The 17,777-nt window shown below is 38.7% G+C and overlaps 2 protein-coding genes across 4 annotated transcripts in view; both read left to right on the plus strand.

Moving 5' to 3' along the window:
- The window catches only part of daglb (diacylglycerol lipase, beta), a 13,398-nt gene extending 6,045 nt beyond the window's left edge, over window positions 1-7,353 (plus strand). Inside the window, exons 4-13 of the mRNA XM_015039981.1 lie at window positions 650-799; window positions 889-1,015; window positions 1,097-1,180; window positions 1,764-1,841; window positions 1,945-2,025; window positions 2,635-2,762; window positions 2,896-2,964; window positions 3,782-3,854; window positions 3,941-4,194; window positions 6,273-7,353. Coding sequence (XP_014895467.1) covers window positions 650-799; window positions 889-1,015; window positions 1,097-1,180; window positions 1,764-1,841; window positions 1,945-2,025; window positions 2,635-2,762; window positions 2,896-2,964; window positions 3,782-3,854; window positions 3,941-4,194; window positions 6,273-6,465 — 1,237 coding nt within the window. The 3' untranslated portion in view covers window positions 6,466-7,353. The remainder of the gene's footprint in view (window positions 1-649; window positions 800-888; window positions 1,016-1,096; window positions 1,181-1,763; window positions 1,842-1,944; window positions 2,026-2,634; window positions 2,763-2,895; window positions 2,965-3,781; window positions 3,855-3,940; window positions 4,195-6,272) is intronic.
- Window positions 7,354-7,970: 617 nt separating this feature from the next.
- The window catches only part of spag9b (sperm associated antigen 9b), a 45,160-nt gene continuing 35,353 nt past the window's right edge, over window positions 7,971-17,777 (plus strand). For 2 of the 3 annotated variants that reach the window (XM_015040005.1, XM_015040008.1), the window contains exon 1: window positions 7,972-9,024. In XM_015040005.1, the coding sequence (XP_014895491.1) occupies window positions 8,725-9,024 (300 nt within the window). In that variant the 5' untranslated portion in view covers window positions 7,972-8,724. Of the gene's footprint in view, window positions 9,025-17,777 lie in introns of all 3 variants that reach the window. The other variant, XM_015040007.1, reaches the window with a different exon arrangement.

Below are 17,777 nucleotides of genomic sequence, written 5' to 3' on the forward strand. Positions count from 1 at the left end.
GTCAATTGATTTTATAGTCAATTAAATGGATTAGTTGATTATTCAAGTAATCAACAATTAATTAAGTCATTGATTAATCGTGATTAATTGATTATTGAAATAACTGTCAACTAATGTAGTAATATATTAATTGGATTAATCGATTATTGAAAGAATCATCAACTAATTTAGTAATCAATTATTTAGATTAATTGTGATTAATTGCTTATCAATAATTGTCAATTGATTTTATAGTCAATTAAATGGATTAGTTGATTATTCAAGTAATCAACAATTAATTAAGTCATTGATTAATCGTGATTAATTGATTATTGAAACAATTGTCAACCAATTTAATAACAGATTAATTGGGGATAATCAATTACTGAAAGAAACCTCAATTAATTTAGTTATTGATTAACTGAGATTAACCAAGTATTAAAAGAATAGTAAACTTAATTTAGTAATTGATTAATCACATTAATCACGATTAATAGATTATTGAGGTAATTGTCAAGAAATTTAGTTATCGATTAATCGTTAACTGGAGTGTACAGACTCTAAAACAGTCAGTTGGTGAAAATCGATTAAGCTTCAGAATAACCGACAGAATAAATTGATTATCAGTTGCAGCCATAAATACGACTCCCTACGCGTTCTTTTTAAATTGATCCCCTCTTCCTGTTCTGCAGGACCAGGATCTGCAGACGGAGCTGGAGAATGCGGCTCACTATATGCAGTTCGCAGCGGCGGCTTACGGCTGGCCTTTGTACGTCTACTCCAACCTCTTTACTGCTCCCTGCAAGCTCAGCAGAGACTGGTGAGGCGCTCTCTGAACATCAGGGTCGGTGTCGGGTCGGCCCCGCCTCGAGCCGACCCCAAATTCTAACGTGCGTCTGCGCACTGCAGCTGCAGAACCCGCGCCGCGGAGTACGACATCGTAGGAGGGGACCACCTGGGCTGCCACTTCTCCTCCATCCTGCAAACCACCGGACTGCAGTACAGAGACTTTATCTACGTCAGCTTCCACAACCAGGTTACAGTTCTGTTTATTTACAGTGCGTACATTCCTGACCAGTGGCGTTAAAGTTCTGAACAAACTCGATGTGCCCCACAGATCTACGAGATCCCGTTTTTTGTGGCGTTGGATCACAAGTGGGAAGTAGTACTCGTAGCGGTCAGAGGAACACTGTCACTAAAGGTGAGTTAAATCGGACATTGTGAAAGATTTTCCTACTCACAGCAGGTTTTTTTTTTGTTTTCTTTTACAGTTTGACACATTACGTTATGTGTTTTAGCGCGGCGTTACATGATAGACCAACTTCAGTGTTATCGTTTATCGCGATAACTTCTGGGACAATTTATCGTCCAACAAAACTTGTTACCGTGAAAGGCCGAGTCGGTTGTATATATTCATCTGAGCTGTTTTGGCGAGGACAGAGGTCAAATATTCCATCCTCAGTTTCAGAATCACTTCCTTGTTTTTCTGAAAGACGGACTGCTGTAAACCGAAACATCTCTCTCTCTCTCTCTCTCTCTGAAATATTAACACTCGCTAGAATCACAAAGAGGAAAAAAGACGAAAACGGGAAGTGAGACTCGTTTGTATCCTGACCTGAATCTGCGTGTGCCTATAATTAGGTTGTGTTTATGTCAAAGGTGTTTGTGGTGATGCAGAAGGTTAAATCTTGTTTTGACTTTGGTCGTCAACAAAAAAAAAAAAATTAAAGACTTAAAGAAAAACAATATATACTTTTATGTTTCATGTTTGTTTTTCCTTGCAGGATGTTCTGACAGACCTGTCTGCTGAATGTGAGAACCTGCCAGTCGAAGGCGTGTCTGGCCCTTGCTACGCTCACAAGGTGAGGCACATTCCAACTGAACCTTTAGCCTTTTAGCATAATCACAACTAGTCTTTTCTAAAAACAAATAATAATGATGAATAAGTAAACATGTCTGCTGCAGGGCATGTACCAGGCGGCGGGCTACATCTACAAGAAGCTCGTCAACGATGGCATCCTGAACCAGGCCTTCTCCGTCGTCCCGGTAACGAGTGAAAACAAAAACACGATATTCTGTCCCGACTTTCCAAATATGTTCAGTAGAGTGTATGACCTGTGGTGATGTGGGACAGTTTATCTTCCAAAAACCCTGGAAACATGAAAAAAAATACGAGGAGACTTTGAGTTATATTGGGACTGCATCTGAAAACGGGTCGTCATGGCTACTTTTTTGCAGGATAATGATCCAAAATGGCCAAATCAACTGAGGAGGGTGGGGGAGTGGGGGGAGGGGATAAATCAGATTTTTTTCATAGGCGTCTCAGTAAAAACTTAAATATATATATATATATTTTAACATGAACCAAAAACAGTCCATATATTCCCATTCCTTTAGCTGTGCAGCCCACAGCATCACAGGTCCTCCCACTTACTTAACATAAGTGTTTCTCTACATTTTCATTGCTTGTTTTTACAAAAAAAAAAAAAAAACAAACAAACATATATTTCCCCCCTTTTTCCTAACTCATTTTTATAAGACTGTGCTATTGCCTTGAAAGGTGAATTTATACTAAGGCCAAAAAACTTGAGCATCTGTTTGTCAAACTGGACGGATTTGTGTAAACGGTGTGTTTGTGTGTCACTGTAATGGTAGGAGTATAAACTGGTGGTCACTGGTCACAGTCTGGGGGCCGGCACAGCCGCCCTGCTGGCCATCCTGCTGCGCACTTCCTTCCCCACCCTGAAGTGTTACTCATTCTCACCACCAGGGGGCCTGCTGAGGTAAAGCACAACTTCACAGCTTACTCAGTTTCCGCCTTTATTTTTCACTTTCTTTAACTTTTGGGGGAAAAAAACTTTGATTATTGTTCATATAGATGTTCTTACTTACATATGTTTTATTTTCTGTGTTCAGTCAACCCTTAGCTGAATACTCCAAGGACTTTGTGGTGTCTGTGGTGTTGGGGAAGGATCTGGTTCCCAGGTAAGAAATGCCTGTTGCCATGGTTCTTACAGGTGCTTGAAATCCTTGACAATGCTTTAATTTCATTTAGGTGTTTTCAAGGCTTGGTTTCTGCATAAAGTCCTGGAAAGTGCTTGATATTCAAAGTGCACAGTTTTGTTATAAAGTGCAATCTGGCATTTGATTAAAAACCTAAATTTGGAAAACGTGATTTACAGTTGAAACCAGATATTTTCATACACTTAGTAAAATAACACACACATTTTTTCCCCCTCAGTCTGAAGTTAAATCTAGTTTTAGGTTATTTAGAATAACTAAAATTATTTCTACTCACTAAATGCCAGAAAACTTAACAAGAACTTGTAACTTTGGATTTAACTTGAGCAGGAAGGTAATTTACCTTAACACGATTTGTTTGCATTGTTCCAACATTATACCTATTTATTATTCCTAATGGCTCAGATATTATTGATCTGTGTAGTTTATATTTTACACTTTAAGTTTTGGTTAAATTAGTGTTTTGTTCTCATGCCTGTGAGAAAGAAAATTTTTGAAAAATAACATTTTGCTATATTTCCCTTATCCCTACAGAATATTAGCACAAAACATGATCAAAAACTGTAATAAATAAGAGTGAATTGAAACTGCCTTTTTTTTTGGTTCTTTTGTATTTTATTTTTAATCTCCAAAGTGTGGAAAAGTTTGAAAACTTACTTTGAGAATGCTTCTGAAGTGCTCTTGAACTTTGCTGTGGGAAACGTGTACAAACCTTGTACTGTCTGCTGTTGTGTTCTGCTGGACTTCATGTCGGAAACCAAAAGCTTTTCCTGTTCCACAGACTGAGCATCCCCAACATGGAGGACCTGAAGAGTCGGATACTGAAAATAGTCACAAACTGCAATAAGCCCAAAGTGAGTCTAGTGAGCGTTGGAGTCGCACGTTTCTGTGCCCCGAATCCAATCTGGCCATGTCTGAAGCCGCTGTCTGTGTGTTGCAGTACCGCATCCTGCTGCAGGGGTGTTGGTACGAGCTGTTCGGAGGGGACCCGGACGATTTCCCCACCGAGATGGACAGCAGGAGGGAGGAGCAGCTCAGCCAGCCGCTGCTGGGCGAAGAGTCGCTGGTGATCCGCCACTCGTCGTCCTATCAGAGCCTGGCATCGGACGACTCTCCCGCCCACCCAGTCGTGCACATGCCGCTCTACCCGCCGGGGCACATACTGTACATCACGGAGGACGGGCCGTCGCGGAGGTTGGTTTCTGCATGCTGCGACTAACGATTATTTTAGTTATTGATTAATCGTTTACTCCGACGATTAATCGGGTTAAAAGAAATTGCCGTATTTTGCGGATTTCTCTTTAAAGCTTCTTTGTGCAACTTTAAAAACACATTGAAAGATGCAAAGAGACAATTCAGTTCCTTTATTAAGTAAGAATATAACAATTTTAACAGCTTCCCTGTAGTGAACATTTGATCATTTGTAGCAAAGGATTCATCTGCAGCTGTGAAAATACTTTTAACATCAAATTGTTAAAAGCTCTGCTTGACTCGTCAATATTGTGTAGTAGTAGTTATTAAGAATTAGACAGCAAAAGATGCTTAACATGATTTTCTTTTAGTAATTTGACTATGCTTTAAGTATGCTACCTGAGGAATTGTAGATATAAAACATTTACAAAGAAAGTTTAATTTTTCTACCATAAATGCAAACTGTATATACTTTTTGGACAGTTTTGGCTTAATTACTGCTCTGACAATGTGGTGGTGTTGATTAGCAAAACGCCTTTTTTTGAAACCATATATGGAAATTAACAATTAATTGAGTACTAAATTAGTTGACCATTGTTTCAATAATCGATTAATCGCGATTAATCAGATGAGTCATTTCATCCCTAGTGTTCATTATGGTATTTTGCAGCACTCTGTGTCAATCTGCCAGAGAAGGCCAATAAAAGACACAGAGGTTTGTGGTGTTGATTAGACAGAATGTAAAAAAAAAAAAAAAGTCCAGTGGGTATGAATACTTATTATTTTGAAATGTGATATAATACCCTGCTAAACGCTCAAGTCATGGCACCAAGAATTTAAATTCATCTTAAACTACAGTAGTTCTACTGTTTATATTTTGATACACTCACATATCAGGACTTACTGTACACATCAGCTGACACCTCAAATGACATCATTTCCTTCTCAGCTGACACCTTTGTTCCATCTTTCCTCTTAATGAAATCTGCTCCGGCTAATTTAATTTGAACTGCTTTCGGTGCTTGAACTTCAGATAACACAAGCTAATGTGGTTGAAATGCACTGTGGTCTTCATTCAGGAAGCATAACTCGAATTGTCAATAACCTCTCTGGCGTTGCATCTCAATTCTGGTTAGTGAATGAGTTCAAAAAGTAATTACTCCCTCTGGTTGTGCAAATATGCACAGTTTTTCGACCAGTTAACGATTATGATGTACTTTATTTTGGTCTAACTCATAAAACTTTCCCACAAAATACATAAAAGTTTAAAAAAAATTTTTTTTAATGAAACATAATGGTAATAATGGTGGGAATGCTTCAACAAGACACAGCATGGTTTTATCACAGAGAAAATTTTAATTCTGTAAAGTTTGACAGTGCTATTTTTTAAGCTAGGATATTGTTTATATTCCTCTAAAACTTTTATCTCTTTTTGTCTTTTTACTAAAACTATTTAAAAAATAGTCAGAATGACACGGCTGCTTCGGGTTACACCAGGGTGCCTCGCATCGTTAAAAAGTTGCAAATTCATCTGTCTAAAATTAAGACCTTAAAATGTCTTAAATTTATATAAAAAATACGTTAATCAAATATCTTAAATTTTGCCTTGGACTACTTAATTTTCTCGCAGGATTTTCTGACAGGCAAAAGTTTGAGACACCTCCTTTGCGTTCTGAGGCTAACAGGAAATAGCTGCTAATATTCCCTTCCAAGCTAGCTAGCTTTTTTACGTCTATCGTGGGTAAGTGGAAATTTATGGCCACGTGGCTGGACGAAGTTCGTACATTTCCGTGGAGATAAAGGGCTTACATTTCATTCATAGTTGTCCTAAAAAGTCTTACATTTTATTTGGTGAAACCCACAGAAGCCCCGTATATTGAATGCTCCGCTTTGTCCAAATGTTTGCTTATCAAAGCCTCAGTTTGTCTTTTGCTTCTTTGTTGTCTCCAGAGGAGCTTCCAGCCTCGGATGATTAGAGATGCTGACAGTCATATGAACACTTCTTGTTCCTGCGTCACAGCACAACTTAAAAAAAGAAAAGAAAAGAAGCTCCAGCTTTTCTATTGTTTTTGTTTCCACAGATCCTGCTTCTCCCAGGTTCGGTACCGTGCCGACTGGTCCAGCGAAACGGCGTTCCGGAGCATCTTGATCAGCCCCAGGATGCTGGTGGATCACATGCCCGACGCCGTGCTCCGAGCCCTGAACAGCCTGTGCAGCGACGGCCCCTTCCTCTGCCCGTCATCGCTAAGCAACAATCCACACATTTCTATGTGAGGTGCACTAAAAATATATATAATAATAATAATTAAAAAAAAGGGGCGGGGGGTTGCTGGGGGGGTTACCCTCTTCACGTCCACGCTCCAAGACGACTTTTACTCGCGTGTTTACATCCGATCCAGGTTCCCACTACTTCCCAACCTGCGATCCCCAGCTACTAATTAATATCTTTTGGTCAAGTTGCTGTTTTATTGAGCTTCTAAATTGTTCAATCATTGGATTATGATTTTGATGGGAGATTTGAATCTGCGGAACTTTGCCTGATTTGTAAAAAGGAAAACCCATAGAAGCACAGAGTCATGCACTTTTTTAAATTATTTAATGCAAGAATTTTTTTTTCTTTTTTTTTTTTTGCTTTATTTGAAGTTGCTCCATGAGCGACTATATATATCATATTTGAATGTTGTATATTCAGTGTGACAGTGGAGCATTTCAACTGTAATGTCAGTGTTTTTGATTGTGTCGTTTGAATGGCTAAGATGAAGATTGACTTGTTGCCAAGGGCAACTTTGGAGCTTTCTGATTGGATGGTGCGGTGAAAAAAAATGTGGGTATTCATATTGTTGTTTGTGAACTGTAGATAGGAATGTCTTGTGATTTTATTATTGTTTTAATGTTTTAAACATCAGGGTGAACAGTGCCTATGCATTATAAAAAAAATGAAACCCAAACACACTAAGTAAAGTTCAGAACTGCAGTTGTGTTAAACTCAAACATGCCTGAAAGTAAAAAGTTGAAAGATTGTGCTTTTTTTCTTTTTTGGGGGGAATTTACCTGCTTGCTATGGATGTTGTCATTATTTTTCAATAAAAATTTTCATACCCTCTTAGGAATGCATTTGAAAACTGAAAGCAAATAAAAGCATTTGTGAAGTACACACACACACACACACACATCTTTGCTTGTTTTCGGTCTCACTCCATGAGTCTTGAAAGAAAAAAAGAAAAAAGAAATGTATAGAGGCTGCACAGTGCTGAGAGTAGGGGTGAATGCAAATATACTTCATACTTATTCAGACTTATTTTTTTTATTTAAAAAGTATAATTATATATATATATATATATATATATATATATATATATATATATAAAGAAAAGCTCATGAGGTTTAATACTCTTGCAGCTCACTGTAATTATTTAGGGAGGCTAATTTCGACATTTTCTGGAATAAAAAAAATAACCCACCCTGTGCACACATGTTTGTGTTGCTATCTTTGTGGGGACTTTCCATTGATTTCTACAGCCTAAACCTTACCGTTACCTTTTTCCTAACCCTAACCATCACATACCTAACCCTAACCAAAACTCAATTCATACCTTAGCCCTAACTCTGACCCCTGACCCAAAAACAGGGTTTCCCCTTGTGGGGACCACCCTCCGGTCCCCACAAGGAGCAATTGGTCCCCACAACGTAGTATATGTCAGGAAAATCGTCCCCACAAGGTATTACAAACAAACGCACTTCAGCACGTGACGTCATGACAGTTCAGTCACCAACATATATGTTCAAGAGATGCTGGGAAATCCCTATTTCAAAACAAAGACAACGTAAACAGCAGTGCTCGAAAGTTATACAGTTAAAAATACACCCATTCTAAAATATATACCATCGTTGTACTGCAACTTAAATTTTATGTAAAAATCAGCAGATTATATTCAAAAAAAGACTGAGATAAAGCTGATATTTTTTAAAAGTTCTTGAACTTCTTGATCCCACGGCTTTGATTTTTTTTTACGTACTTTTCTCCCCGCCTTCCAAACGTCACTTAAGCATCACCAGGCTATATATGAACATTAAAATAGAAAATTATTTTAGTTGTATCCGTGATGGTTGGATTAGTTGCTTTAGTATTTTGTGCGCTTTCTCTGCTTTGTTGATAGTTTGGCTTTGTGGGTTCCCAGATATCCCGACAGCACGTGAACGCCGCAGCAGGGAGCTCATCTGTTGGACAGGGAAACTAATCAGGAGCCAAGTAAAGACTTTTCAACACTGCGAGCTAATAGGCTAGCACGGCTCCTAAGTCAGCCGTCACTACGAAAACGGGGTAGGGACTTTGTTTGTGACCCGACAACATCTCCTCTAGGCAGGCAACAACTTTGGAGCCATGTTATAGTGGGGGAGAACACTTGTATCGTTGCGCTTAAAGTGTAAAAGCGAGTTGCCTCCGGTCAGCAAGCTTGTGGCTAGCTCCATAACGTTAGCTGGGAAAGAAGTGGAGGCTTAAAAAAAACAAACAAACAAAAAAATCCAACAAACATGGAGCTGGACGACGTAGTCCTCTACCAGGACGACTCGGGCGACTCGGACGTGATGTCCGAGCGGGTCGCCGGTCTGGCCAGCTCCATATACCGAGAGTTCGAGCGGCTCATCGAGAAGTACGACGAGGACGTGGTGAAGGACCTGATGCCGCTGGTCGTCGGGCTGCTGGAGAACCTGGACTCGGTGTTCGCCGCCAACAAGGAGCACGTCGTGGAGCTGGAGCTGCTGAAGGAGGACAACGAGCAACTTGTCACTCAGTACGAGCGGGAGAAAGCGCTGAGAAAACACGCAGAGGAGGTGGGTTTGCACCGCGACACCGCCAAACTAATTTGCCACCGGGTTTATAGATTAAAAGGCTGCGATTATGTACTTTAGCGTGGAAAGATTAATGCCTTCCTCTGGCGTTTTATTTTTCCCCCACATAAAATCGCATTGTGATTGTTTTAACTGTTTGTGAACCATTGTTTAACTTGCACACACATGAAAGTACAAAGCTGAAGGGGAGTTAGGCGTATAAAGTTTTATAAAGTCGGTGGTACTGTCAGACAATCTGGAGCGGAATGAAACATTTGACTCTAATTGTTTACACAATTAGAGCTCAGCAGGTTGAAGGTTAACTCAATGACAGGTGTGAGTAAAACGATGCTACTTTAAACTGTTGCAAATCAGTCGAAAATTAGTGAATTTCACTACGTTTGATGCCAACTCGATTTATGCACACTTGGCAACATAAAAACATAAAATAAACGTTCTAAGAGGGAAAATAAATACATAATTCTCTTGGGAAAATTATATGCAGCTATTTCTTAAAAACTCGTAGGTTGCTAATGCCATCCTGTTTTATTACTGTCATATTAGAGCTTCACAACATGTCAGATGATCACAGGTGTGTGTACTGCGGTGTTATGGTAGTTCATTACTGTCAATAAAGACCACTGGCGGCACAACAAACAAAACCAAAAGAACTCCCACATGAAGTCACAGATTTCCTGCTGTTGCTACAGCAAAGTCCAGAATGTGGTTTAAAAAGTCAAAGGAAAACAGCCGTAATCTCAGATTATAGCGGCTACTGGTTTGGATAACAGGACTTGCTCTGTTGGACAAAGCAGAGAAATGGGGCTGTAATTCATTGCTTCTTAATTACAAAAATAACGTAACACTTTTTAGCTTTCTCAAATAGCTAGTTTTCTACCTCTTGCTAACAACTTCCTCACTGAAGAGTGTTGTTATCGCGACCTGTTAAAAAGTTCCGATTTTGAGTGTAAAAACCATCTGATCTGATCACACGACTAGACGTCTTGTACCATCTGGTGTAATTTTAGTTTCTGCTGCCTTTCACTCTAAACTGAAAGTCGCACTTTCACTTTGTGATCTTGGAACAAAATTTGAGATATCAGACACTGAAAATTAGTTTTTGTTATGGAGAAAAAAAAGCTATTGAAACCCACTTTGCCCTGTAAAAATGTTTGAATTCAGCCACATTGGATGGGTTTCAAACAAAACTGCATGTCAACTGAGGTTATTGTTATTAGATATTATGCATCGCATGTGTCAAACTCGAGGCCCGGGAGCCAAATCTGGCCCGCGGAAAGCTTTTTGTGTGGCCCTCAAGACTCCAGGTGCCAAATTATATCAACCAATCCTCGCAGTTTCCTGTGGTTGTGGAAATTCACGTCAAAATCAACAGATTTCCTCGTGTTTTCTCACTAATGCCTAATTGCAAGTTTTCCATAAAAGTGGTCAAAAACATTGAGTTTTAACCGACCACTGACTCCCACCTGAAGGTGGCAGCGTTTTGTACTTTTACGACACTGCTGCCTTGGTCTTATTTGAAGTCAAGTCATTAGTGTGTGATTGACATGATGGTTAGCAAAGTCAAAATTAACGTCGCGCATAAACGTAAATATTGCTAAATTTCTTGAAAATATTTCTCAATTAGCTCCACAAAATTTGTGATTTAAACAAAAAAATCACAAAATCAAGGAGGGACTGAACAATGTGAAAAGATGTGTAATTTGTAGGAGCTACTTAAATTGCAAAGACAGCCATTTGTTCAAATTTTAACAGTGGAACGGGTTTTCTCAATACTTTCTGGCTCTTTAAGAACATCCAGGATCCTGATTTGGCCCAAAACGAAGATGAGTTTGACACCCTCTGTTACACAGGGATTGATGCTCTGACAGATTTAAGAGTGACGCAGCACTGTTTTGTTGATATGTTCAATAAATAAAGACATCTGGTTGACCTGCAGTCAGAATTTAGCACGTGTCATCGGGGAAAGAAACACGGATGACATAGTGAATCTGAAATTAGCTTTCTGAAACTGTAGCAGACGCTTGTGTGCCTCTGAGCGTCCTGTGGACTCGCCTGTGGCCGTTTGACAGACATGAGGCCGTATTGTCACACGTCTCACTGCTCAGGCAGCCTCCGGCATGCCTCTGTGGGCGTCGGCTGAGAACGCTAAAACCAGGTGGATGACTAACGTTTAGAGTTACTGCGATTTTCTTTTCAAATGTATTGACCTCTGGTGCTGTCCTGTGAACCAAATAAATGCTTTTAGACAGCGATAAGAGTCATGGTTTGGTCTACAACGGAGTGGAATTGCTCGCCTTGAACCACGTCAGCCAGAATGTAAACATCACCGGTTATTCAGAGAAGAGTCCAAATTTGACTGACTGTTTTCCAACAAGGTGTGCTTCTACAGTACATTGGACTGTCTATATTCAAGATTTTTGATATTTGTTTTTACAAACAAATGCCTGATTAGTGTATTTAAATATTTCTCCTATTTTAAGTAGTTGTATTGTGGTACAGCCCTGATGTTCGTTTAATATCAACGATTTTGTCATTTTACAAAATCAAACCAAATCTGCAGTGACTTTTGTAATAGTCGATTTTTGAAAGCATCATTTTGTTTGTTGTCGCATAAAGTGAGAATAACATGCATTTTTTTTTGTTTCTCTTGATTGAAATGAGTCAAGCCTTGCCTTAAAATCTGGACTCTGAATTATGTTTTGCTGCATTTCCATTGCAAATGTGTGCAAAACTTTGTCAATATTCCGTTAATGTAAAACACCCCCCACAATTTTGCAATTGTGGTGTTTTTATTAAATAAGAAATGCAATTAAAACCATGTGTGAATAAGTTTGTTCATGCGATGAGACTTAAAAAACACGCTGTGCCATAATCCTCCATCTACTTCCTGTCGTCGTCTTCTTCATGGTTTGCGCCAGCAGCAACGTCCAATTGTTGATTATGTGACTTACGTGATGCTAAAAAAATGTTTCCATCGTGAAATAAACCAATTTTGATACACCAAAAAAAACCCATCTCTTCCTAGTACCAAAACATTTAAATTTGAGTATTTCCATTACGCAATTTTATTTGCGAAATTTCAAATTGCGCACTTACGTAGCCAATGGAAACGCAGCTCCTTGGGATGTTCCATTTAACTTCTTTGGCGATTTAAACGAACTGAAAGTTTCAGTTTGTTCTCCTGCCTTTTTCATAGACGGCATCTTTATCTTAGAGTTAATGGGAGAAACCACCAAGAAATTGGTCCCAATTAGCAAAGTTGTGATTGTATTCGACACAGAGACTCTTTATGCCTGCATGGAGACACACTGTCAGTCTTGAGCGTCTTCTTTACCACAAGGAGCAACAGGTCGCATAGTTCCAACTCTATAAAAATCGTCCCGGCCTTAATTTAGTAAACTTTGTAAAAGTGATTCCCCACAAAATTCCCATGGCAACTGATTCACAGAGTTTTAAAATCTGAAACGCTCAAGCAGTTCATTTCCACCTGAACTCGTTTGGACTGCCTGACTACCTGTTGGCTGCGGCTCAGCAGGTTTAAGGGTTTCCACGACATCAGGTTACTAATTGACAGATGCTCAGCTGCTCCTCCATGTTATCCACACAGTGACTTTGTAACGATGATACAGGGTGATATAATTGTCGGAGAGATCGGGTTGCAAGACATCTGCAGCATCAAGCGGCAATCTTTCTAAAGTTTTTGATCTGCAGCTAACGATTATTTTAGCAATCGATTTTCCTGACGATTAATCGACTATTTGAATAATAAAAAAAAGGGTCAGATTCTTTAGATTGTTCATTTAATTACTTAGGCTTATTTTATACAATATTAGAAATACATTAAAAATAATTCAATTCCCTTTTTAAATAATAATAACAAACAATTTTATTGCCTAAAATGCATTCCTTTCATGCATGCTAACCAGGTGACGCTAACACTATGCCACTTGAGGGATTTTTACAGACAAAAGTTATAAAATTTTTACCTTAAATTCACAATGTAAATATTTTTTGTACAATTTTGGCATAGTTACTGCTCTAAATATGTTGTTCTTCCAGAAAAAGTCTTTTTTTTAGCTCAACGATTAATTGATTACTAAATTGATTATTTAAACTATTGATTAATCACTATTAATGTGATAATCCGATTATCTCATAACCTCAAGCAAAAATATTCACAATATCGCAGTATTTAAATAAACATTTTAAAATTGGACAGCATTATTTGTTTGTTTTTGAAATTGAAAAAAATTATATCTAACGTTTCTAAAAGATGGAAAATCTTAATTGTTGCAACTATAATATGTTTATTTTGGATTTTTGGAAAAAAAATCAGAGTCAACTGAAAATATTTCAGCTTTTTATTTGTTCAGTTGAAATGAAAGTTTTAACAGGATGCGTCCCCTTCAACCAGCCGACTGAACAGAGCGAGAGGTGGAGCAGGTGGAGCACGACTCTTCGATATTTACAGCCGGGAAAAGCCCAGCACCGTCTGTGGCATCACATTGTGAAGAATTCGCTCTGTAGAAACTATGATGGAAAGTTTGTTTTGTTTAGTTTTCAAACCACAGATGTTGCAAACCGTGACACATCTTGATCCTGGAAACCCACCCTGTGTCGTCTTTGAAGAATGAAGTTGATTGCTCGCGTGCAGCATAGACAGCACCGTGATTGTCATGGTTACATGTAACTGTTGATAAAAGTGAAAGAAATGGCTGTAAAAACGACATATGCAGGAAAGCATCTAAAACAAAAAGAGCTAAAAAAAACCTATGGTTTTACCATGAAATGCCTTTAGAACATCAAAAACACAACGTGACCAATACATTCTGTTGCATTAACTTGGGCCGGTTACTGATAGGTTTTTAAAACGGCTTAAATCTCATGAAACATCTTGTTGACTCAGCATTTTGGAGCCATTTCTAGCCACGAAAAATAAACAATCATGATGCTGAAGGAGCACTTTTGTAAAAGCTAACACTAGTTAGCTACCAGTGACTCGTCTGTTAAGCAGCGGACTGCAGGCTAGCTACCTGACTCTGCTAGCACTTGTAGTTGCGGCTCTTGCACCACTTGAGTTTTAACTCGCCAAAATCGAAACTACGTATAAAATTATCCCCACAATGTAATGATTTATTGACTCAAACATCTTTTCATTATATAGTATTTCTTTAAGGTTCTATTTAAAAAGCACTAGAACTCAGATGCTAGCTTGTAGTAAATCTTTAATAGTCATCAAATCTGGACTTCACTGTATTTGAACTTAATCAAATGAAAAAGACGACGGCTGTCTTCTCCTATTAACCAATCTGTGTTTAAGCTTAAACCATTAACTTTTTTTTTTAACAAATTATTTGACAAGAGTTTACACAGCCAGAGCTTTATGAATGTTCAAGTGTAGTTTTCTTTGTTTTTCGCAGTAACAGTTGGTTGTTGAGTACCAAGCGCGACATGCCAACACAGTAGTTTCTTCATAACGTATTTCATGCTGTAACATGTTGGTGCAGCTTTTAGTCAGACCTGTACATGTGGGAGTTTTCCATCAGTGTGGAAATGTTTTCCTCTCAGGTTGCCGTGTGAAATCCATTGCCTTTAATTAAAGTAGTTCTGTTAGTTATCATGCTGATTGGAGGTTAAGATGAAAGGAGAGCATAAATAGGATCATTTCGGTTTAAAAACATCAGTTGCTTTCTTCTGTTTGTTTACTCAAAGCTCAACAGAATGGAAATGCCAACTTCTCCTTTAAGACATTTATTTTTCTTGTCTCCTGAATTCGAGGCAGTAGCTTAAATAAAAAGCCGACATGTATCTGTAGAAAGTGCATTTTGGTCTTACACCCTTTGTGCTCAATATAACTTAAGCTCACTGAAACCGAGAATGTTTCTTTCAGTAACAACTTCTACACTCTTTCCATCCAAGTGCATGCAAATACTTTGGAGTAACATCTTCCACCTCTTGTGCTGAAACTTTGAGTCAGTTTCTTTCAGGAACAACTTCCATACCGAAGACCGTGTCTTGTACAAACTGTTAGCATTAGCCTGTGGTGTGTTTGCTGACTGGAAAAGGATAGGATTTTTGAGTTTCTGACTGACTTGTGACCGCTCAGAACTGGTCAGGCTGAAAATTGTCTGTTTCTGGACAGCGGTCAATTTCTCAGCTCATCTATAATCGTATATCGTCTCGTTGACACATAAGATCTCATATTCTGGACGATCTGAATGCAGAAGATGAGTTGGAGACAATCGGGAACTTCATCTTTTACTTTAATTCAACAGCATAAACATGTTAGAATATGAAAGTTGGCAAAGATCAGATCTACAGCACTAATTGTTCTTTATATTGAACTAAGGGTAGACTTGACATCACAGTGACTCATTATTAAATATTGGATTAAAAGGGAATTAAGAGGGCAGGGCTGCTGGTCATCTTACCAACTTTATTTCTAATGGGACTGAAAATACTTTTGTCTAGTTAATGTTTTAAAATGAAATCATCCTAAGCCACCGCCCACATAAAAAACCCATACGTAGTTTTTTGTTTTGTTTTTTTTTAGCCGATGATGTTATTATGACTGTATATCATGGAAGAAGTTCCCATTTCATTCTACTTCCTCATGAGCTTCACTTTCAGCATTGCGGACAGAAATGGAGCGCTCACTAAACTTCTGCTTTAATTGCTGGTCAGATCTGCACTCGGGCTGCAGACTGAGAGGTTACAACCTAAATACTGCACAAAAACGTTTAATGCTTTGACACAAGGACGACATATCGTGTTGCCAGTAGTTTGAGAATGTCTTCATGAGGCATGATTTTAGTTACCTTAACAAATAAAACATAGAAACACGTTCCATGCTTTTGTATTCAGCATCCCAGAATCAAGATGTTCATAAAACTAGCTTTAACCGCATTAATCCGCCCGTCTAAAGTTTGAGCAGACTGCAGTGAACGGTTATCAATCAGATGACATTACACGGAGAAGAATGTCATCTTCAACGGGTCGGCGAACGAGCCGACAAAAGACCTCAGGGAAGTTCTGTTTTTCCTTAAGAATTTCCTGCCAAGCCTTTTCCTCTCCTCCACTGAAACAAATCGTTCAGGAGACGTAGTCCTCTGGCAGGGAGCAGCAGCAGCGTTTAACCAATACACTGTTCGGTCGGCAGGATTAATCGGCTGCGGGGATGCTTTTCTCTAGCAGGGACAAAAAACGTTGGTCAGAGTTGTCAGGGAATCAATTAGTAAAAAGCTTGAAGCCGTAACTGCGGTTAGGGGCCTGATACGAGCGTAACGTAGAAGTAACCAAGGTTTTAATGCGCTGTATCTTTTTATAAAGGACCAAATTAAAAATATTTATCTTGGTGTAGCACACAAGATTACTCTGGCTGTTGGTTTCTGTCGCTATTTGGCAGAAATTTCAGTTCGACTTTATCAAAACAGATTAGCCAAAATCTCTGCTGCGACGACCTGAACTGAAACAGCATCTTAGCATGTAGTACAGGTTGGACATAGAGATTTACCACACTGACCTGTAGTATCACTGACAATTGCGTATGTGCAGTGTAATGAACCGCAAACGGTTAAGGTAGAATGAACGAAACGTTAATGATTTATTTTGTGATTATTTGACTCTATAGAGTCACTCTTTTGACCCCGATATTGTATATAGTGTCAATTATATTGACACCCACTAATGCATCTGTCCGTGCTCTCTTCTTTCAATGTTATATGTAAAAAAAAACAAACAAACTTCGAAGCTCAAAAATCCTGCATGCTTTCTGCTCGTCGCTTTAATTTAGGCAGCCAGTAAATATCAATTGAATATAATGTAATTCTCTAGTTTGAGAACCACAAGCAATCTTATCTTTTAGTTCTTTGTTAGAAAATATTGCATTAGGATTATTGGATTATCACAACAGTTTGAGATGTTTGTTTTCGAAGTAATAAGGTTACGTTCTAGCTGCAACTCTGAAGAAGAAAGAACAACTGGTTAAGTTTCATTATTTGTCTGAATGCAGAGAAAAATGGATATTGGATGTGACTGACTCACCGCTCACCCCCAACACCGCAGCTTTAATTCACAGAATAATTTATGTAATAGATTCTTATCAAAGCTGGATAGGTTCTGAGGTATACAGCTGATGGAGAAGTCTAAAATCACCCAATTTTACTAATGTTGGATTAAAAACTGTGTTATTTTTCATACAAGTCGAGTTCATATGTACTCGCTCACATTAACAAGACAAGATTCAAGGGTTTAGAAAAAATGAAGTTATGCATTTGTCTGATGCGATCTGGTTGAAGCAGTAGCTTCTTTCCCCCCTGTAACTCATCTGAAGATGTGGTGGCATGTTTCCCCCAGTAAAGCCTGGCGGGCCACCAGGCTTTACTTATGCCCCCACCAGGCGTAGCATTGCTTATTCATTAAAGTCTTTTTAAAATGTTTGCATTTTTTAAAGACTCTATAGTTGTTGTTCAGGAATTAATCTTCTAATCTTTCAATAACACATAATAATTGATATTTTCAAATTTCCTGTCAACTTTAAACATTTTTTAACTCAAAAACACGGCGGGCCACTGAGCAGGTTTTCTGGGGGAAACCTTGTGTGGGTTTTATTTTTCTGTGACGTTGCGACACCATCAATTACACGAAGAAGAAACCCTGCTACATGTTTTCCCCTCAGAACGCTGGACCGCTTTCCAGCATCTCTCCCTTAGACCAGGTGGTGTTCACCTCTTTTT

The sequence above is a fragment of the Poecilia latipinna genome, unplaced genomic scaffold (assembly GCF_001443285.1).
Source record: "Poecilia latipinna isolate Pla-1442-1.1 unplaced genomic scaffold, P_latipinna-1.0 Scaffold492, whole genome shotgun sequence".
Lineage (NCBI taxonomy): Eukaryota > Metazoa > Chordata > Actinopteri > Cyprinodontiformes > Poeciliidae > Poecilia > Poecilia latipinna.